This window comes from Euprymna scolopes, chromosome 7 (genome assembly GCF_053919585.1).
Source record: "Euprymna scolopes isolate OS-2025 chromosome 7, ASM5391958v1, whole genome shotgun sequence".
NCBI classification, from domain to species: domain Eukaryota; kingdom Metazoa; phylum Mollusca; class Cephalopoda; order Sepiida; family Sepiolidae; genus Euprymna; species Euprymna scolopes.
The window spans coordinates 83,216,474-83,238,920 of NC_136488.1; the positions used below are offsets into that span (position 1 = coordinate 83,216,474).

At 35.5% G+C, this 22,447-nt stretch overlaps 1 protein-coding gene across 12 annotated transcripts in view; it reads left to right on the forward strand.

Moving 5' to 3' along the window:
- The first annotated feature begins 1,271 nt into the window (after positions 1 to 1,271).
- The window catches only part of LOC145279808 (kinesin-like protein KIF2A), a 148,206-nt gene continuing 127,030 nt past the window's right edge, over positions 1,272 to 22,447 (forward strand). For 9 of the 12 annotated variants that reach the window (XM_080131162.1, XM_080131163.1, XM_080131164.1 and 6 more), the window contains exon 1: positions 1,277 to 1,548. In XM_080131162.1, coding sequence (XP_079987288.1) covers positions 1,494 to 1,548 — 55 coding nt within the window. In that variant the 5' untranslated portion in view covers positions 1,277 to 1,493. Of the gene's footprint in view, positions 1,549 to 20,740; positions 20,850 to 22,447 lie in introns of those variants that run through there. The other 3 variants (XM_080131172.1, XM_080131170.1, XM_080131173.1) reach the window with 3 other exon arrangements.

Sequence of the window (22,447 nt, forward strand, 5' to 3'; positions counted from 1 at the left end):
AGTTACTTCAGTCTTCTTCCTTTATTCTCGCTTCGACAACAAACGAAAACATGTCTCTCGTCTTCACAACATCGTCGCTGACAAAGCCGTCAACACCATGATTACACACTCAAAAATCATTTATGCACACACGCATCCAGTCCGCACACTTTCTAATTAATAACACCGAATTACTTTCCTCATGGGACTTTTAAGTAAAGCTAACTTCGCCAGATAAAACGCAAACTTTAAAATAATCTTCTTATTTTCACACAGGACTTTAACCTTCTAAACTCCTTGATTCCACGAAGGACTTTCATCTAACATTTTAATCATAATGACTTCGCAAGAACTTTCACCGATCGGACCTTTGCTTATTCATCTTGTTGTTTTTGTAAAAAAATAAAGGTGGTGCAATACGGAGGTGTTGTTTTGTTTCATTTTTTTATTATTATTATTATTTTGTTTGGGGCAAAGAGATTTAATTTTACTTAAACTTCTGCGCACCACACCCCACCCCTACAAAGCTGAAGAAATTTTTTTTTTTTTTTTTTTTTTTTTTTTTGCACGAACATTTAACAGCATTCAGCAATGCAAAGGAAAACTTCAAATTTATTAAATAAAATTTAAAAATAGTGGATTGATTTCTATAAATTCCAGTGAAAACATTGAAATATTTTGCAGAAAGATACCCCCCCCCCCCCCAAGCTTTTAGAATTTAGATTAGAGGATAAGTTTCATATAAACGTAAAATTATCCTCCATCTCTAAGCCATTCTAACTTTATAGTGCTGTTAAGTAAATTTTGTTACCTATCCAACTGGTAAGACCGTAAGACCACGCCTAATCGCCCCCAAAAGTAGACCCCTCTATATAAACGCACAGAATTTATTTCCACAGCAGCAGCAGCAATAATAATTTTAAAAAAACAACATTTTGATTAACTGCCCTAAAACGATAGAATGGTCTGGAAAATCATTTTACGTATGTGAAACTGATCTCCAACTCTAAAATACTTTTTTCTTTCCGCCAATTTTTTTCAGGATATTCACACGTAATCGCTAAAAGAAGTAGAATCTTATTGGGGGGGGTAGCCGAGATTTTAATCTATAATAATAATACTTTAAAAGTTTAATAGCGGCAACTAAATAAACATGAAATTATATTCTAAACTGAGAAATTTGGTTGACGCAAAATATGAGAAGGAGAAACACGTGGATGGTATGTTTTGTGCAGTTACTAAGCAGAGAAAGCGAACGAATGAAAAGTAGAAACAATGAAAGAAAGAATGAAAGAAGAAAAGAAAAAAAAAGCAGCAGCAGAGGGTAAAACAGGAAGTTGCGCATGCGCATATGAATTTAAAAATTCTGTTTTTTTTTTTTCCACCCGTCGTAGGAAAAAAAAAAAAAGGAGAAATGTCCGAAAGCCGTTAATGCATACTCTATTTTCAAAAAAAGCAATTATTAGAAGAAAAATATTTTCAAGAAAAAAGCTATTACAAAACAAATCACAAACATGGAGTTTGGTTGCTTGACTTTCGGAATGAACGTTGACATTCAACGAACTGACGGTAAGTTTTATTCATTTTGGGGTATCTCTTGTTTTAATCTATGCACCTCCTCCCTCTCAGGTCAAAGGTCAGATTTTAGAGTAAAATATAGTCCCCCACCCCATTAAAAAAAAAAAAAAAAAAAAAAAAAGAGAGAGAAAGTAATCCTGGATAGAAAACAAAAATTTAAATTGTCTCAGTCTGGCAGGATTTCTGCGGAGATCGAGAACAAAACAGATATTTCAGTTTGATCCCAGCCCAGAACTGCTTTCATCACTAAAGACTGCATGACAGAATACGTTTATGTTGAAGAATTTAGCTTTAAGATGGCTGCTATTGAAAAAAAATCTTAATCAAATCAGTTATAATTTTTCAATTAATAATTTGATGACTAAACAATGCCGTAATAATTAGGTTATTATATTATTACTGTTATTTGGTGATTAAATTAATTGAACCAAATTTTTTTATGAAACTAAAAGTGATGTTTTAATGGCAGCTATTTTAAAGCTGAAATCTTCAACATAACACAAAATACAGATTAAATTCTTTCAAATATTAAATAGAATTTATGAATCTCTATAAATTCTTTTATATCATAATTTCAGAACTGCAGTATTCGAACAAAACGGAAAAAAATATCGTAAAAATGTTGAACACAAAACTGACTAATTTCGGTACTTATGTAGAATGCGAACCTTTCTAAAATAGTAACGTTATTCAGAAACCCATTTTTAACATGTGGAGAGTTTTTTTTTTTTTTTCTCTCTTTCTTTAACTATTTTTACCTAACAATTTAATAAACCAAAAATATCGTTAAAAATGAATTTAATTCGAAAATCACAGGCTACGTATTCTACCGTGGCTTACTCTCGGTGGCCGTGATTCTACACAAGTACCCTAATTGCGTTAAGATAATGTTGTTTTGATAACGGCCATCTTAAAGCTGAAAACTTCAATATAACTGAAATATGTGGTGAATTTAAAATTTGAAATCTTTCTTGCCAATAAATCTTCAGTGCGGCTACTTAGAAATCCCGGCGGTACTCATGCAGAAAGTGATCCGTGCTGAAATAACGTTATTATTTAAAAAGCCATTCTTAACATGAGGAGGGGAGGGTATTTTGTACCTATTCTGTACTTTAACCTTACAATTGAATAAAAAAAAACATGTAAAACTTTAATTAAACGTGGAAATACGATTAAAAAAAAAAAAAAAAATAGCGCAGATGATCTGCATGAGCACCGAAATCCCATTAATTAATTTGATGATCTCAGCTTCATTTTTCTGTAGTAAAAGTAATTCAACCTAAAGATTCCAGCCTGTCTTTATAAGTGTATACCTTTTAATGGGTTTATCACCTTGTGCAGTTTAAAATTGTTATATCGAAATTCTCACGTCTTTATTTGGCACTTTCTTTGTTTGAATGTTTGCTATATATATATATATATATATATATATATATATATATTATTATTATTATTAAAAAACCAAAAAGGCAACCAAATAAGTATATTGTTCCTTTCTACATAAAACCTATTTTTTTTTCTCCTCATGGTGTCGTTAAAAAGGATGAAATAATGATACTTGTAATGAACAGTTATGTGGAGATTTTTTTTTTGTTTCAATGAGAAATCTCGGTTCACTCCCGGAAATGACCGAAGCAGTTTACGATTGGAAAGCAAGCCCCTTTTTTATTGTTGTTTATTGAGGGACTAATTTTAAAAAATATATTTAAAAAAAAAAAAAAAACCTAACATTCGCATTCTTGGTGACTGTCTGCCTTTACAGCTTCGATCATTTCCGGGACTGACTCTATTCTCCATCGATCTGTTAAATACTGATATTCTCTGGGTGTCTTATTCATTACGAGTATCGAAATAATTTAATATTTCTGTACTCGGTGTAGCCTAAAAATATTGAAGGAAAAAAAAAGGCACGTTACTACTTTTTGTAAATTTAAAAATCAAAAACAAAGCCCCTATTTGTCTCCCTCGCAGAAGCAGAGCTAAACAAGATTGGTATTTAATGTGGAGCCCCCCCCCCATCTTTTGGAATAATTTAAAAAAAGTTGTTTATTTATTTTAATTTTTATTTTACGAGAGTACTCCGCATAGTATAAACACCCCTAACCTACCCATGTTAAGAACGACTTTCAGAATAAACACCTCGACGCGGGTGGGGGTGTTTATTTCCGAAAGCCGTACTTAACATGGGGAGGTTGAGGGTCTTTATACTACGCTGGGTACTCTCGTAAAAAAGTACAAAAAAGAAATATCTGGATTGGGACAAAAATGAAAATTGTCTCAACCTCAGTGTACTGTAGAAGGATTTCTCTTGCACTAACCGAAGACGAAATGATGAGTGGTCTTAGCAATGAATTTTTTTTTTTTTACATAGAACTAGCTTGGGTGCCCGGGTGTTTGAATTTGTGTGTTAAGCAATAAAAATAAAAAATAAAAAAGTGGTAGTAGGCAGGCAGGCTCAAACCCGTGACGCAAAGGCGGAAAAGAAAGTGAAAGAAATTCTGACGTCTTATCGCTACTCCATGACGTGACTGGAAGATCGGAATGTTAAAAGTAGGCAAAGTCGATCCAACCGATAAGATGACTTGCAAAAATGGCTCACAAAAAATCGATCCCTCTTTGTAGAAGACTGCCCAGTTGAGGGTGAAGGAATTAATGTTTTTGGCCAATTTTTCAATATTTGTCGTCCAAGACGTCGAGCTTCAAAATGATATGGATCTCGTGAAAATCTGTTGTCTCTGTCGAAAGTTTTAGGCAGACATACAAACATACATATATACATGCATTTAAACAGACAAGTAAAATTTATATTATAGAAGACTAGCCTGGGTTCCTGGCATTGCCTGGGTGTTTGGAGGTGTTTGTTGAGCAAAAAAAAAAAAAAGTGATAGTAGGCAGGTAGGCTCAAACTCATACCGTTGGCCGGGTGTTTGTCGGTGTGTGTGTGGGGGGGGCAGGTAAGCTCGAAGCCTTGACGCGAAGTTAAAAGAGAAAACGTGACACGTTACTGCTACGCTAAGAGGGCAAAGGAAGTGAGAATGGTTGAAATTAAATGCTTAAAAACGTCTGCTTTTCAAGGTCAAACATCATGCCATAGAGAAATGAAATCATTCAGAGCCAGTTAAGCTTTACGCTTTCTGTGTATTTGTTTGTTTCCCCAAGACGTTTGGGGAAAACCAGCTCCCCACAAAAAGGGGAGTATCCAAATGAATAGCAATTGTCTACTATAACAGGTTTTCCCCGCATTGATCAAAGCTCATTGCTTCTGGATGTGCCGAGAACACACTTTGCTTTTGATTTTTAGTTTTACTTTTATATGGAAAAGCTAAACAAACAGACGAGAGTAAGAAATAGCACGAAAATAGCATGTAAAAGTCACTCAAATTATAGATAGATGACCTCCTTTTGTAAATCGGAGATATTATAATCTAGGAAGTATATAAAAAGTTGTAAGATGTGGTAACTTCCCCGAGCGCCCCCCCCCTCCTGAAAGAATCCTTTGCCAGACATATAAAAAAAAAAAAACGCTTGCCCCAGGGTATTTTGAGGTGTAAAAGAAGAAAGAAAAAAGTGTTAGTGGCCGGGCAGGTTCGAACCCGTGATGTGAAGGTGGAAAACCTGAGATCTAACCGCTGCGCTATGATGACAAAGAAAGTGAAAAGTGTTTAATTTTATCAATGTCAATCAAAAGCTGTTAATTCACTGATAATTAGGTCAAGAGTCGGCAAAGAAATGAAATGGTATTTATTTTCTTCACAATGAGGTCGTTCCCAGCTCCCAAATGTCCAAATAAATAGCAATTGTCTGATATGAGGGATTTTCCACACAGTGATCAAAGCTAATTACTTTCTGGACGTCCCTGGCACGAAGCCGGAAAACTACCTTCGCTTCCGTTAGTTTCGCTTTTTTATGCAAAAACCACAAAAAACATGCAGGACCACGGGATAGTGTGAATTTTATAAAATAAAAGATAAAAGTCGCTCAAATAAAAGATAGATGACTTCTTCCTTTCGTAAATCGGAGGTATTATAATCTAGGGAGTATATAAAAAGTTCTAAGACATGGTAACCCCCCTCCCCCGAAAAAAAGCCTTTGCCGGACATACAAAAAAGAGCACACACACACATTTTCGCTTTTATATAATGGACTAGCAGGGGGTGCCTGGGTATTTGTAGGTGTGTGTGTTTGGGGGAGGGTTAAATCGGAATAAAAAGGAAACTTAACGATAACGATTTTAATAAAATAAAATAAAAAGATGGGGGGGGGGGTAGCATGTGTGTTCGAACCCGGAGCTTTGAGGCCTATAGACTGAGCCTGAACACTTGCGCTACGGCGACAATGTTAATGTAAGAGCAATTAAAGTGAGTCAAGTCAAGGAGGTTTCATTGAAAGGTGGACACTTAATGAAGTCATTGCGGGAGCGTTACGATGACGGGGCAGTTTTTTGGTATTTGTTTACTTTGTTTCACTGCGGGATCATTTTTTCACTTACCGCAGGGCCGTTTGGGCTTCCCCAAGATGATGGGAGGGGGGGGGAACCAGCTCCCCATTGAAAGGGGATTGTCCAAATTGAATAGCAATTGTCTGATATAAGGAAAAAACCGCATTGATCAAAGCTGATTGCTTTTGGACATTCCAGCGAATCGCGCTGGGAACGATGCAACAACCTTCGTATTAGTTTCACTTTTATTATACGAAAAAGGCGAATCTACATGTGCCGATCGAAAAATGTTGAATATTTAGCTTTTCAAAGCCGGGCAAATTAAATACACACGCGACTCCCATTCGTAACTCGTAGATATTATGATTTCGACATGATATAAAAAGTTTTAAAAATGAGCGACGACCTCAAGAAGCTGTCGGAAAAAATCCTTTTGCGGGCATACACAAAAAGCGAACATACATACATTTTCGCTTTTATATATATAGATTACTTCCATCTCCAAATGTTTTTTTTTCCCTTGCGTATTTTAGTCTATAAAAGTGAATATGGGTAAACGTTGAGATTAAAGTCGGGTACAATTAAATTTTTTTTTTGAAGACTTATGACATACTGGACGTTTTAGAGTTAAAATCTATTTAGTAGAAAAAAAAAAAAAAAGTACAACTCATTCCCCTAGTAAGTTAATAACTTTGCTATGCCGCTATTTTGGAAACACGGTGATAATATTAGCATAATTACTCATTAAAAAGTGTTCTTCAGATTTCATACAGAATTTATTTTAACTCCAAAAAGTTCAGCATGTCATAATCTTAAAACAAATAAAATTGTCGCCTATACACAATCATCTTTTCGAACCTTCTCCCCCGACTCTAGTCTTAACGTTTTCCCGAATATAATTTAAATTAATTGCAGATTATTAGTTTGCGAGATATTTACATTTTAAATTAGGGTTAGAATTAGAAACTGGAGTGACGTGAGCTGTAAAACTTTTGAAAATTTGTTGGTTTTTTTTCCTATGCGCTGATGAAGCCCAGTTGTGCAAAATTATAATTGAACTGTTATATACTTGTATGCCAACATTGGTGTATGTGTGTGAAGGGGGGGGTGAAACAATTGTACGAAGGTGTTACCAATAATAGGCCAACATTTTGAAAACGAGTAACTACTTTTAACGCGGTATCTTTAAGAAAAATATTTATAGCTCTAGTATCATACTATTGAGCTATCTAAAAGAGAACTGTTATTCATATGTAATTACTAGGCTACGACAACAGCATATTCTTTTCATTGTTTTGACTTTTGAGTGTGTATCCTTTGATATCTTAAATGCTTTTATATAGAGTGATGTGTGTGGTTCTCGGTTTGTTAACTGTGTTGGATATATACTCAAGTCAAAACAATGAAAAAATATGCTGTTGTCATAGCCCTAGTAATTACCATCCCAAGTAGTTAAATTTTTTATATATATATATATATATATACCAAGAACGATATCTTTTCATAAGTTTCTCATTAAAAACACATGCTAATAACATTGAATTATCGTTCTTCCTTAGCTAACCTCTTTCTCGACTTGTTTGGATGGCGACTATATCTTCCTGGCTTACTTTCCATTTCGCATGTATGATGAAACTTGACATAATTCAGTTTTGAATGTTTTCTATATAAAATATAGTTTAAAGTGATATATATCGTTAGCCATCATTCCAAAACCAAAAGATTTAATTCACACTCCTAGTATTTTGTTCCTATCTTTACGGCATACGTCTTAAACGTGTTTCGTTAGATAGCGGAAGTTCACTCATCAGAAACATAGGCATTAAGTTTAGGCACAACTGAAACAAAAGGAAGGAGTATTTTTTGGACGGAGTCTCTCTTTAAAAATCTACCAAAAATGAAGTAATTATCCGATACCAGTCAATACAAAATTTTCACCGATTATTAAGTGAAGAATTCCAGGAAACAAGTAGTTTCAAAGATATGAAGAAATGCACCCACTTTATGGCCAACTTTTCTTTTTTTTTGGGGGGGGGGGGTTATGTTTTTCGTTCTTTTTTTTGGAGTGGGTATAGTTTTTAACAGGCGTTTCAGCAGTTTAATTAACCGTTTTCCCCTAAGTATCGCGCCGATATTAACCGAGCAGAAGAACCGTTTAGTATTTCACAAAAATTCTGTTTACATTTGGTGGGAGGCGTTGTAGGGGCGAAAAGTGTTGTGGCGGTCTACAACGCCTCCCACCAAATATAAACAATTTTTGTGAAATATTAAACGGTTCTTCTGGTCGGTTAATGTCGGCGGTTAATTAAACTGCAGAAGCACCTGTTAAAGAACTATACGTTCTATAATTGAATATCCCCCTCCAAAAAAAAATAACGAAAAACATAAAACGGCAGCCCCCTCTCTCCCCCAGAGTGGGTGCATTTCTTCATATCTTTGAAACTACTTGTTTCCTGGAATTTTAAACGTTAGTGGTAATTTTAAAGGATTTTCCAAGGGTGGAAAGAAAGTTTGCCCTCCCCCCAAAATGGTGGCCACAAAGGGGATGCTTATTTTACGTTAAATTATTATAGAAAAGTGACCCCTACTCGAAAAAACTATAAAAGTGGTAATTTTAAAGGAATTTTCGAGGATAGAGTGATTCCTTACCCCCCCCCCCCAAAAAAAGGTCACACACGCCAAAATTTCTTTCATTTTCGGAATAATGAATTCTCCCTCGAACAAACTGCGTCGGAGCCGATGCGTACTTCACTAGGGGTCTTACTCGTGTACATCCGCCAATAACTTATTTATGGTTAAATAGAAAATATCCACTTCATCATGGACGTTGTTTCGGAAACTGCGAACCGGTGTTAATCTCCTCGAATCGATATATTTAGTTACAAAGATTTTTTTTTTTTTTTTTTTTTTACACTTTATCTAACAGTGTTGCAGCCGTTTTTTTTTTTTTTTTTTTTTTTAATTTGTTTTCCCTAAATGTCTTTATTTTTAGCGCAAAATATTTTGAACGTACTTTGGACATTTTGCGGTTAAGACAAGCAAGGCCGATAGCCATTAGTCGCGTGTTCTAGTGTAATGAATGAATGCGTGAATGTAGGATTGACATGAAATTCTTAAAGATAAACTAAAATGACCGAAAAATGGGCTGAAATGACTTAAATAAATAAAAAGTAAATGACTTAGAATGACTTTAATGAACTTAAGGATGAATTGAATGACCTTAACATTGACTTGAATGCTTAAAAAATAACTTGAATGATCTGGAGAATGACTTGAATCGCTTTGAGACTGACTAGTTGTAAAGTGGGCGATCATTTTACATTAAATTAATACAGAAAAGTGATCCTGATCCTCCACTTTATATCACAAAGTTAAAAACTTAAGTACAGCATGTAGTAAGGACAGATACTACACTTTGAGATATTTAATTTTTTTATTCAGGCAAAAAAAGAACATGAACAAAAAACTTAGGCACAAGGCCAACTCAAAAGGGGGGAAAGATGGGAGCCGTTGGTCATCCTTGTCACTCTAGAACTAAACAAAAGTTTCTCTTAGCTAGAATCTTCTTTCACCATAATACCGCATTCGCCCTTTCGTACTTGGGGACGACCTACTTGGCACCCAATTGTTTAAAACATTTTTTATTTCCGTGTAAAAACAAAAAAGATAACAATGATGATACGATAATTCATTTGTGTCGAGGGCGGGGAAAAAAAAAAAAAAGATATTGGCCAAAAGGCCAAGAAAAGCTTAAAAAGCTAAGAACAGCATCTATTAACAACAGACCTTTGATCTTAACCAAAAAGGCCAAGCACAAAAGTGTTAGACACAGACCGACCGAGTGACTTATAGAGTCCTTGCACGCGACTAAAAACCGGAAAAGTGGCCCAAAACAAATATATAACAATAAATATCACAGGTAAGATACTCTTCTACCTACCTGGATAAATTTTTAGTGTTTTAACTGATTTTGAAACGTTTATTCACTTTTAAACAAAAGTAGTGTAAGGTCTTAAGTTACAAGAAAAAAAAATGGCAGACAGTAGACTGCCATCTGGTGAGTCTCAATAATCGCCCAAAAGTTGAAAATTAAATAAAATACTGATAGACACCCACCCAATAAATGCAACCAAGCTTGCGAAAATGTGATGTTCTACCAGTATTTCGTTTCATTTTCGATTTTTGAGCGATTATCGAGACTCTCCAGATGACTGTCTAAATGTCAGCCCTTTTTTTCTGGTTCTAACTTAAAAATTGACTCTACATTTGTTTCAAAGTACATAAACGCTTTAAAATAAGTTAAGACCGATTTATTCAGTCTTTAGTAACATGTGTTTTATATATATATATATATATATATATATATATATATATATATATATATATATATATATATATATATATATATAATGTATCACGTTTTCGTTTTGTCTGAATTTTACACAGAAGAGGATAAAATTTTATTTATCCGTGTCTGATTTTTCTTTGCAAGTTATTTAACGCGAATTGTGATAAGAATAGTTGGGACTTGTTTTGGCGATGGGGGTAAGTGGAAAACCCTAACATTTAAGGTGGGGTGCCTTAACGAGCTTCGCTCGTTCGCAGTTTCTATTACATGGGCAAACGAGTGTGTCCTGGATTTATTAAAGTATCCTTTCGTGGTGCTCGAAGGTGGGAGTGCAAAAAAAAAAAAATAAATAAATAATAATTAAAGAGTAGAGTACACTTAAATACAATACAAAAATCAAGTTTCGCTAAATAACTTATAAAATGTAAAAAAAAAAAAAAAAAATGCTAATCGAAAAAAAAAGGAAAACATTTCATCGATAACTAACTACTGTTAGTGTTAGGTGTGCAAAACGTGAAAACGTAACAAGCAAAAAAAAAAAATGGGATTAAGACTGAGGTCTTAGTATTATTAGAAAATTATAGATTAACATTAGTTAAAGCAACCTAAAAAGTTTTTTTTTTTTTTTTTTTTTTCTAAGTGTTTACATGTGGAACACCTTGAACAATTTGGATAGATCCTCCATTACCGGTCTATTCTAGCGTTTTAAGACAGATTTTGTACATTTTTTTTTGGGGGGGGGGTACATTTTTTAGGCTATTACGTGTAGCTTTTACGACCTTACTAATCGGACTTAAGATTAATTGTAAAACGATTAAAAATGTTAAAAAAGGTTCGTAAGAGTTTACATTCGATTTATATATGTGGAACTCGGGAACTGATCTCCTCATCTCATCTCTAAATTTAAAAATAATTTTGTTTTGCTTTTAAAGGTGTTCACACGTAATCACATAAGAGGGGGGGGGTGATTTCGCTTAAAGTGTTAATCTTAGTTGAATCGTTTATTTTATTTTTCAAGTCATGCTGAGAGTGTAATTTATTTTTTTCGTTTTTGTTCCTATGTAAATTTCGATTTGTTTTTTAAAAATGCTATCTCTCCATTTACTGGCTGCTACCCGTTAATTGCTATGTCATGGTTACTACTTATTGCTAACTCTACTTGTAGAACCACTACTTAAGGATGGTTATTCACTAACGGTTTAATCTCTCTTCTTCCTTCACAAAAATGTTGTTTTTTGACCGTTTTTGTGTTTATTGCACTTTAAAATCAACCAATGTATGCGCCGTGCCAGTGAAACTTGATTTCTCATTATGTCGTGATGCCCCATTTTTTATGATTATAAGGTTTATTATTGGAATTTGAGGTTCCTTAGTCATCTAAGCTATTTATTTATTTATTTATTTAATGTGGGAGGGGTATAGTTAAGAAAACCAGGGCGTGACCTTTTGACTAAGACCAAAGTGTCCGTTTTCCCGCTTTCCGACCGACTACAATATGGTTGTCTTCAAGTCCAACGTGAACAAATTCTTGATGAGCCATCCCCTAAAGTAATCAAATTACCAACTTTCCAGTTCCACTACTAACGATTACATTTTCCCTTGGACCACTGTACACTCCTTAATCCTTGTCCTCGAGTGGTCTCCGGACCTTGATACTTGGTGACTCCTTTGTTAAAAAAAATCTGCTAGATACTACACGTAGATCTCGGTTTCCTAAAACTACCCCCCCCCACACACACACATGCACAAAACCGATAAAAAAAAACGTAGATATATCTACCTGATCTGAGCAATAATTACTATTACTGATGTAAATTATTTGAAAGGAAATTCCGTTGGAAACTTAAATTAAACGTTTTTATTTTGGGGGTTTATCTACTCATTTGTGACCTATTTGCGTAGAAAAATATTTTATACAAGTTCTAAGGCTTTCAAGTTGGTGTGAATAGCGACTTAACGTAAATATAAGTGGCTAAACAAAGATGGCTATTTTTAACGGGTATAACTTACAAATGAGCAAGTACACTAAAACCAAAATAAATTGTGTTTTTTTTTTTGTTTTTTTTTTTTTTGTTTTTTGTATCAAATTTCCGACTGGGATTATCTTTAAAAAATGATTTACTTCGGTAAAGTAATAATTACTTGTTCTAGTACACTTCATCTTTTCTGTCAGATGAGAAATCCTTCGAGACTGAGGCATTAAAAAAATTTGTCTCAATCCAAAAAGCGCTCTCCAAATTTTGAATAAATTTAAACTTTATTTTATAACACCAAACAAGGCGTATTGCCACTTGGACGTGATTGGGATCATAATCTACATGTGACTAGATATGTCGGGAGATGTCTGTTCGCGTTATATTTAAATTTTTGCAAGTAGTACAAGTCAGGGAAGTAGGAAACGAGGAGGGGATTCCAAAGTCTAACAGTCCGTGGTAATAAACTATTAGAACAGAAGGCGTTCCGGCATCTACGGATCTCAACAGTGAAAGGCCTTGGATGTTTTCGCTATTTGTTGGGAGTATTTACGTCGAGAGACACAAGTGCAGTGAGTTCATTAGAGCACATTCCATTAAAGTATTTGTAAAACAGACACAAGGATATGAAAATGCGGCAATTATAAGTTCACTTTAACTTTGACAATTTAATTAGTCTGTATTACCGTTCGGCGTTCGAGTTTTTTGTCTTTATTGAACCATGGTCATAAAATCCACCATTTGCCCATGTATGGAGTACCTGCTGTCACACTTGGGTTGGTGCATGCTACTAGTCTCTTGCTCCTGGACAGGGTTCAAAAGAGAGTTGCCAACCTAATAGGTCCCGAACTGTCATCTAAGCTTCAGCTCCTGTCCCATCGACGAAATGTTGCATCCCTCTGCCTGTTTTACAAGTATTTCAATGGTGGATGATGCTCTGACCAACTACAAGCCCTTGTACCTACTCGACGAAAATACCCCCGACAAACCCGACAAGCAGCGAAGTCCCACTCCTACACAGTTGAGATCCTTAGATGTAAGAAAGCCTTCTACTCTAATAGCTTCTTCTCCAGAACTGTAGAACTTTGGAATTCTTTTCCAGTTTTCTGCTTCCCCAGCTGTACTGACATACAGAAGTTCGAGTGTAATGTTAACAGACATCTTGCTGTTAAACTCCCTACATAGTACCCCTGCAACTTGGGTCCCTCATAGTAGCCCCCCTACATCAAAGTGGCACTATGCCTTGTTTGGAGTGAAAATGTTAAAAAAATAAATAAATAAAAATTTAAAAAAAAACCGTTTGCAATAGACAGAGGCTACCTAGCTAATACATAATAATACATAAAACTTTAGGGACATCACGATTAGTTATACAATACAGAAGTCTGAAAATGTGACGGTACAATAAAGTTTAACTCCTCATCCTCCTCCTCCTCATCATCGCTCGAAATTTCGTGAAAAGACGTAAGCTGGTTTATTTCGGCCTAAAAACCAAGTCGAGAAAAAAGGGGCGATCATTTTACGTTAAAACTTTCAGAAACTCGACCGCCTTCTCTCCCGTTAAAAAAGTAAATAAGTAACATTGACCTCACGAGGAAGCAAGTAAATAGGGATATCCGAGTAAAACCAAGACCGTCTTTATAACGAAGGCCACGGTAAAACGGTACATGTTTGGCTCTTTTGATTGTCAACGTAGATTAAACGAGAGCGACATTATGAGAAAGTTTCTTTGTAAAAAAAGAAACTGAGTGATTTTGTATGTCTAGTTTTAAGGGTATACCCACCCCCCTTAAAAACGAGGTTGTAGGGAGAGTCAGTAACAGCATTATACGGACCAGTTATGGTATCCCAATCAAGTCGGTAAACCTATTAACCCCACCGGCCCACCACCACCACCATCGAAAGGAGGTGGAAACCCTTATCAGAATGAACCCCCCCCCCATCCACTGAGTCAACTTTATTTAAAAAGATTATGTGGTGATTAAAGTTGTATTAAGGAGGAGGGAGCACAGTGTAGTATCTTACTGCGTTTTAGTTTTTGTCTTCTGCCACTGAAGAAGAAATACTTAGTGGTAACTTTTATTTCTGTTCCAATCCAGTGTGCTTATTTTCACATAAAAAAATCGACCTTATGTCTAACTCTGCCCTCGTGAGGAGCCAGGCCAAGTAAATAGGAACATGTATTTTAATTGTTTAAAAAAAAAAAGAAAAAAAGAATAACATTAATTTCAATTAGCTCCCCACGAGTGCGAAGTCTGGTTTTAATGTGATGAAAATCCAGCTTCCAAAATGAGGCATTCCGGATCGTGTGTGTGTGTGTGTGAGAGAGAGAGATGGGGGGGGATTATGTCAGTATATGAGAATGTTTTCCGGGCATTTTGTCGTATAGACAACAAACGAGGATATTTATTGAATGCGTTTCTATCAATATCTTGTTTAATTTCCGATTTTTGAGCGATTATCGAGGCCTCTCCACTCTCCAGTTATTGGTCTCCTGTCAGCTTTTGTTCTAACGTAATACTCGGCACTACTTGTATTTTAAAGTAACTAAACGCATCAAAATAACTTAAAACACAAAACGTATTCCTGTAGGTAGAGTAATATATCTTGCTTTTGCTAACATTTGTTGTCTATACTGTAAAATGCCACATTTTCCTTCACTGACTGAGGACAAAACAGGTAGTAGTAAGTACACATTGACTCAAGTCATAATTAATCATTGACGTGAGTGCCATTTCAAAAAAAAAAAAAAAAAAAAGCACATGGACTGTCACTAGGAAAACATCTGCGATTAAATTTAGTAGAAGTACACACAGTAAATAAGCATGTCATAACTGACAAATTCGTCGTATATGACGCTGCCGTTTGAGTTTCTTTGTAGCAGCTACTAGTAGTAGTAGTAATAGTATTGCGGTTGGTAACTAATTTTGCTGACCGGTGTTCCTGAAAATGATGCACACTATTAAAAAACAAAATGAAAGTCATCAAAAGCAAATATATTACAAATGATACTAAACGCAAAATAAGGTACTCTTCTACCTACCTGGATAAGTTTGTGTTTTAACTTAAAGCGTTTATTTACTTTGAAATAAAAGTAGTGCTAAGTCTTAAAGTTAGAACAAGAAAAAAAAATGACCCCGATTAAGTGACCATATAAAAAGTCTCGATAATCGCTCGAAAATGAAACAAAACTGGTAGAAACCTATCTAGTAAATGTTAAATGTCATAAAACGTGCTAAAATGTAATGTTCTCCGAATATTTTGTTTCATTTTCGATTTTGACGATTATCGACTAATCAGATGATCGTCTAATGTTTGCCATTTTTTTATAACTTAAGATTTTATACTACTTTAGTTTCGAAGTAAATAAACGCTTTAAAATAAGTGAAAACCTAAAAACTTATCCAGGTAAGTAACTTAACTTGCCTTTGGTACCATTTGTTATATATACCACTGTTTTGTTGTATTAATTACAAGATGCCCAAAAGTTCTATTCTCATAATTTATCTTTTTAGCATTTTCTCAATAATATATATATATATATATATATATATATATATATATATATATATATATATATATCTCGATAACTTGTGAGACTCTGTGGATGTTATTTCTACCTCTATATAAATTTATGACTAATTCTCATGTGGCTGTATTTTTTACATCAATGTAATTTCGGCAGGTGCACATTTTGTGTGTGTGTGTGTGTGTTTTTTTTTTTTTAATTAATTAATTTTTTTTTAATTATTTCTGTCTGCCAACCAGCCTACAAATCGTTTTATCCATATATTGAGCAGTTAAAAACAAATGTGTTATTTGAATCAATCGCAAATTATTAGTTTGCAAGAGATTCAGGATGGCGGCTATAAAAATTATCCAGTGGATGAAAATCATAACACCGTTTGCCTCTTTTCAAATTCGTAGCCGGAAAACATCAACGAGCAACAATATTATCTTTAACTTTAATTTAAGATGTAGTAATAAAAAAAAAAAAAGTATTCATAAAGATTTATATTTTAAAAAATGTGGGGGGGGCACACGTACGCATACACACACACACACACACATCTACAGATCTTATGAAAATATGTAATGGCAATTAAGCAACACAGAATTGTAGATTGATCTTTGATGGTTCATCCATGCTTATGGCGGGTAATACCCAGAAATGCATGTCCATACATGCGTAAAAATATTTCTTAAATATTTAATAAATAAGGATAATAATAATAATAATAATAATAATGATAATAATAATAAAATAAGTGGTCCATATTCTCCTGAGGTTTGTCACCGATGGTGAAGGAGGGAGCGGCAGTGTTAGCCCTGTTCCACAGACTTTGGTTGGTACATGATCTGAGTCTTTGTTGGGTTAATGGGAAGACTGAGCTGGGTATAGACACAGTTGAAGGCCTTCAGAATCTGCTGATGATAATTCCGAGATAGACGTCATACAGTTGTAATCGGTGTACAGGAATTCTATAAGAGATGTAAACCGAGGTTTTGTTTTTCCACCTTGTTCATCCTGAAGACTGTCGAATCCTGGGGGGAAGATGGTTCTTGACTGTGTGTGATGGCGATTACAAACATGAAAAGTTGGGAGCAATGATGCAGCTCTGTTTGACACCTGTTTCAACTTTGAAGGACTCGTCTGTGCTGTCACAAGAGAGAATTATGGCATTCATGTCTTTGTAGAGAAGCCTAAGCATCTCAAACTTCTTGGGGCGTCCAAAAGTGGCAAGGGCCTTCTAAAGCAGCTCTCTTGGAACTGAGTCGAAGATCTTGGTCAGGTCTCTAAATACTATAAACAGAGGTTCATGTTGCTCTCTGCACTTCTGGAGTTGACATATTGAGAATATCATGTCTATAGTGTCACATGCCGGGCGAAAGCCATCTTGAGTTTCTGAAGAACTGTTTTAGTGAGTAGAGAGGTGGCCACTCGGCACACGAGCAAGGACTTTTCCAGCCATAACCAGGGGAAAGATGCCTCTGTAATTCCAGCATTCTGATCGGTCACCCTTCCTCTTATAGATCTTGACAACGACAGCATCTCTGAAGTCCATTAGAACTCCTTAATCTTCTCCAAATTTTGATGAATTGATACAGTTGGGTGAGCAAGATTTTTCCACTACTCTTGTAAACTTCAGCTGGGATACAATCAAGTTTGGAGGCTCTGTTATTCTTCAAGGACTTGACCACCTCCTTTACTTTCTGGAGGCTCAGGATTCTACCAAGAGATTTGTTGACAGGTGCTTAAGGAATGGCATTCAAGGCATCATTGTTGTATGGATTGGCTTGGTTCAGTAGCCCTTCAAAGTGTTCTCTTCATCTGGAGTTTGTCGGAGGTACACTGGAGCAGTGTTAACTAATCCTTGCTTTTGAGGAAGCTTGACCTTGCGCTAAGTGTCGATAGATGGCTTTTGTGGCATTGAAGAAATCACGAATGTCGTGTTGATCGTCTGTAAGTTGTTGGAACTCCCTTGCTTTGTTCCTCCACCAATTGTTCTTAAGAGTGCGTGTAGCTTCTTCAATGGTGACCTTTCACTCCTGGTACTGTTGTTTCTTTGCAGTTAACCATGAATTGTTCAAAATAGGTGTAGAAGCTTTTTATTTTATCGTTGATGAGTCACCTAAGCTCTTCGTCGTTGTCGTCAAACCAGTCCTGGTGTTTGCTTGTTTGTTTGAAAGCCCAGGATTTCCTTGCATGATGTGATGGCAGTCTTGAGAGTTTCAGTAATCATCCACATCTTTCGAGGCTGCTCAGTACGGTAGCTCTCGCAGTTTTTCGTTAAAGTTTTGAAGGTGTGTGGGATCTTGGAGATGTCTAACGCTAAACTTCTTGACGTTCACTTTGCCTCAACATTTCCTTGGCTGGATCTGCAATTTCATAGAACAGGTGGCGATCTGTCCAGCAGTCATTAGTCTCTGTGACAACTCGTGTACTGAGCACTAGTTTGCGATTTCTATAATGTATGATCATGTACTTGATTAGGTGCCTGTGTTTGGATCTCTGGTGCTGCCAGATGACTTTCCACTGTTCTTTTGTTGAAAGAAGTATTGCTGGCTATCAAATCATAGCATAATTTTGTCAGAAGCAGGGTGGTGTTCTCATTGATGTTTCTCCCTCCTTCCTTTCCTATTGTTACCTTCCAAAAGGTGTGATCTCGTTGAACTCTGAAATCATCCAGAATAATCTATTTCTCTTTGCAAGGGATGGAGTAAATCATGTTGTCAAGCTGAGCATAGAAACGCTCTGTTCACGTCATTAGCCACAAGTGTTAGGGTATATGCACAGATAAAAATAGTGTGTTTGTTGTGGGTGAGTTCAATTCTTAGTCATGAACTGCTCATTGATACTGATTGGTTCCTCTTTCAGTTTGAGAAGGCTATTTCGAATGGCAAAACCAACTCCATAGATTCATGGTTGTTTTGTGTTCAGACCTTGTCAGAAGAAAGTAAATAGTTCCTGTCCTTTCAGTTGCCCTTCTGCACGTTGTGCTTTGCTCAGAGCTACTATATCAAAGTTGAATCTTTGGAGTTTACTTGCAACGAGAACTGTTCATTTCTCCGGTCATTCGGTGTTCAGTGACCATTAGTATTCGCACATTTCAGGCACCAAATTTCATTTTCATTGTCTCCATGTTTCGATATTTCGACCATCAAGTAATAATCCTTCTAGATGTAGGTTTTCCAGACGAGGAAGTGTTTAGAGAACTTTTTCTAGCGTGAGTAGAGTGGATCATAAAGAGGGCTGCTCACTTTTAAATTTAGCTGTTGAAGAACTTTCCTGCTTCAATCCAGAAGTTGGATGACTGAAACATGCATCCACTGCTTTCATGTACATGTAGCTTTCTGATTAAAGGTGCTTAGCCATCACATCCAATCACGGAAAGGCCGTGTAGGGTTGTTGTGTAGTAGTCCGAACACAGACGCCTATGCGTGGTGATTTTTTTTTTTTTTAACACAGTAAGGGGCCTTATGGTGGGTAACTACCTGTCAAAATTCGTTAATCAGATCCGTCAGCAATTTTCGGTTATAATGTCTTCTCAGTTATTAAATCATTTCTCTCTGATAGGTTCATAAGAGTAGTTGATGGGCAAAAATCAGAAGGTCATAGTATTAAAGCTGGAGTCCCTCAGGGGTCCATCCTGGGCCCAACTCTCTTCCTGATCTACATTAATGATCTTCCAAATCACATCCTTACATCATTCGTAGACATTTATGCTGATGACACTACCATCTATGGTAGTACATCTAAGACCGTAAACGACCAAGTTCTCTCCAATTCTTTCTCCTCTGATCTTGAGCATGTGGTACAATGGGGAAAGGAGTGGCTGGTTACTTTTAATGCATCTAAAACCAAGCTTTTATCTTTACATCAACGCTCTGATCCCCATCTGCCATCAATTGAAATGAATAGCTCTCGTCTTTGAGAGGCCTCAAGTTTTGACAAGCTTCTGGGCTTGATCTTTACTCCTGATCTCTAATCAAACACGTACATCAAATCTGTTGCCAAGGCCACTGGAAAAATAGTGGGAGCCTTCTATTGATCCAGTAGATATCTTACTGCTGATACAATTCTCTATCTGTATAAGAGCCAGGTACGTCCAAGGATGGAGTACTATTGCCACATCTGGGCAGGAGCTGCTAGAAAGGACTTGTCCTGCCTTGATAGAGTTCAAAATAGACTTCGTTAGCCTCGTAGGCGATGTCCTTTTCTCTTCCCTGCAACCTCTATCTCACAGAAGAGATGTTGTGAGTTTGTTTCTGCTTTATCGTTATTTTCATGGCAAGTGCTCAACTGAGCTTCAATCTATGGTCCCCCCTCGCCAAACTTTCACAAGAAATACTCATCTAGCTGAAAGCACTTTCAATAATTCCCCCACTCTTTATCTGTGCCTAAATCTAAACGTAGATTCCATGAACAAAGCTTCTTTCTTAGAACTGCACGCCTGTGGAACTGTTTTCCGTTTTCCTGCTTTTCAGCTGACTACAATCTGATTGTCTTCAAGTCCAATGTAAACAAGTTCTTGATGAGCCATTTCACTTAAGTTAAAAAATTTACCAAATTTCCATTACTAACGATTACTATATTGTCCAATTGACTACTGTACACTCTTAACTCTTATCCTCGAGTGGTCTCTGGGCCTTGATAAGTGGTGATGCCTAATGTAAAAAAAAAACAAAAAAAAACTCAGATACTACACTCTGATCCTAACCAGGGAGTTGGATGATTTTAAAAAAATTTTTTGTTATAATACAAACTAGTAGATCAACCTTTTTCTTATTTTAGTTTTGGTTATCTTTACGATAACTGTTTGCACTTTACTTCCGGTTGTTTCTCTGTTATTTATTTATTTTTCTAAATAACATTATTTAGAAGCCCTTAACATGAGGAGATGGGATGGGGGGGGGGTCTTTATTCGCCTATTCTGTACTTTCACCTTACGATGTAATAAGCAAAACATACCTTAAAAAACTAATTAAGAAAAACAAAAAACGAAGGAGCAACCGAAATGAAGTGAAAACGGTAATCGTAATTATAACCCCCATATTTTTTTTTCTTTCTTTCTTTAAGACATAGCCAGCAGCAGATAATAACAATTCTTAGTTCTTTATGCTCAATTTTATTGTGTTTAAAACGTATAAAACACGTCTTACAATATCTCAACAATAGAGTATCCCTTTTCTTTTCTCTGTTTGATGTGTATCGTCCTCTTTTTGTTTTTTGGTTTGTTTTTTTTTTTTACCAAAAATTGTAAGTAACCGAATATCGTGATGACATCGTTGTCATGACCTGCCGATCGTATTTGACCAAGTTTATTGGGTCTTCTTTTATGTTTCTATTCAATTAATCATCGTCATTAAATTTACATATATTTACGATTTACATTCATTTGTCATCATTGTTCGATGCATGAATTCGAATATTTTCTTGTCTGACATTTGGTGCTTATTGTAATCAAGTCTCCCTCCTCATTATTATTTTTATTTTTTTTTAATTTATATTTATTTGCATGTAACAAAAGGTAAATAAATATAAAAATAACTATCACGCATTGTGTTTTTCTTCCTCTTTTTTTCTTTCTTTTTCTGTCGATGAATATATGTGAGGATAATTATTAGCGTCATCGTGATGACTCATTGTTTTGTTGAGCCGTTACACACCTAAAAAGCTTCATACGTAGTTTGGCTGTTTAAGATCATGGAATTGAATTCACCGAAATACTTTATTTTAAAGCTGATTTTAAGTTTTTGTTTTGTTTTTTTTAATTAATTTTACAAAGCGTTGCAATATCGATGAGGAGGGTACTAACTTTATAATTTGTGTAGGGTACTGTAACCTAATTTTCATAACTTAAACCGTTAAAATATCCTGATTCCGTAAACGTGAATACTACCGGCATAAATTATTTTAAAGGAAATATAGTTGAGAAATTAGTCCAAGAAGACAAGTTTAGTTTACCTTCTCATTTGTGACCTATTGGCATTTAAAAAAAAAAAAAAAAATTTTAATTTCTGATAGAAGCATTTTTAAGTGACCAGTGGTTTTACTCCCTTTTAAAATGTTTATTCGGTTCGAAAAACGTATAGTGTCGAGTGTTAAGAGAGAAGAAAAATGGCCGCGAATTGACGCCTAAATATTTAAAGTTTTGATAATGATTTAAAAATAAAACAAAATACTGTCAGACACCTCTGCTTTATCGTTATTTTCATGGCAAGTGCTCGCCTGAGCTCCAGTCTATGGTCCCCACTGGTCTGACTTTCACGAAAAACACTCGTTTAGCTGAAACCACTATCAATAATTTCCCCCACTCTTTATCTCTGCCTAAACCGAAACGTAGATTCCATGAACAAAGCTTCTTTTTTTAAAACTGTACGCCTGTGGAACTTTGTTTCATTTTCTTGCTTTCCAACTGACTACAATATGGTTGTCTTCAAGTCCAACGTAAACAAATTCTTGATGAGCCATCCCCTTTAGTAATCCAATTTATTAAATTTCCACTATTAACGATGACTGACATGTTCTCCTTGACCACTGTATACTCATTAACCCTTATCCTCGAGTGGCCTTCGGGCCTTGATGAATGGTTACTACTTTGTTAAAAAAAAACAAAAAACACCCAA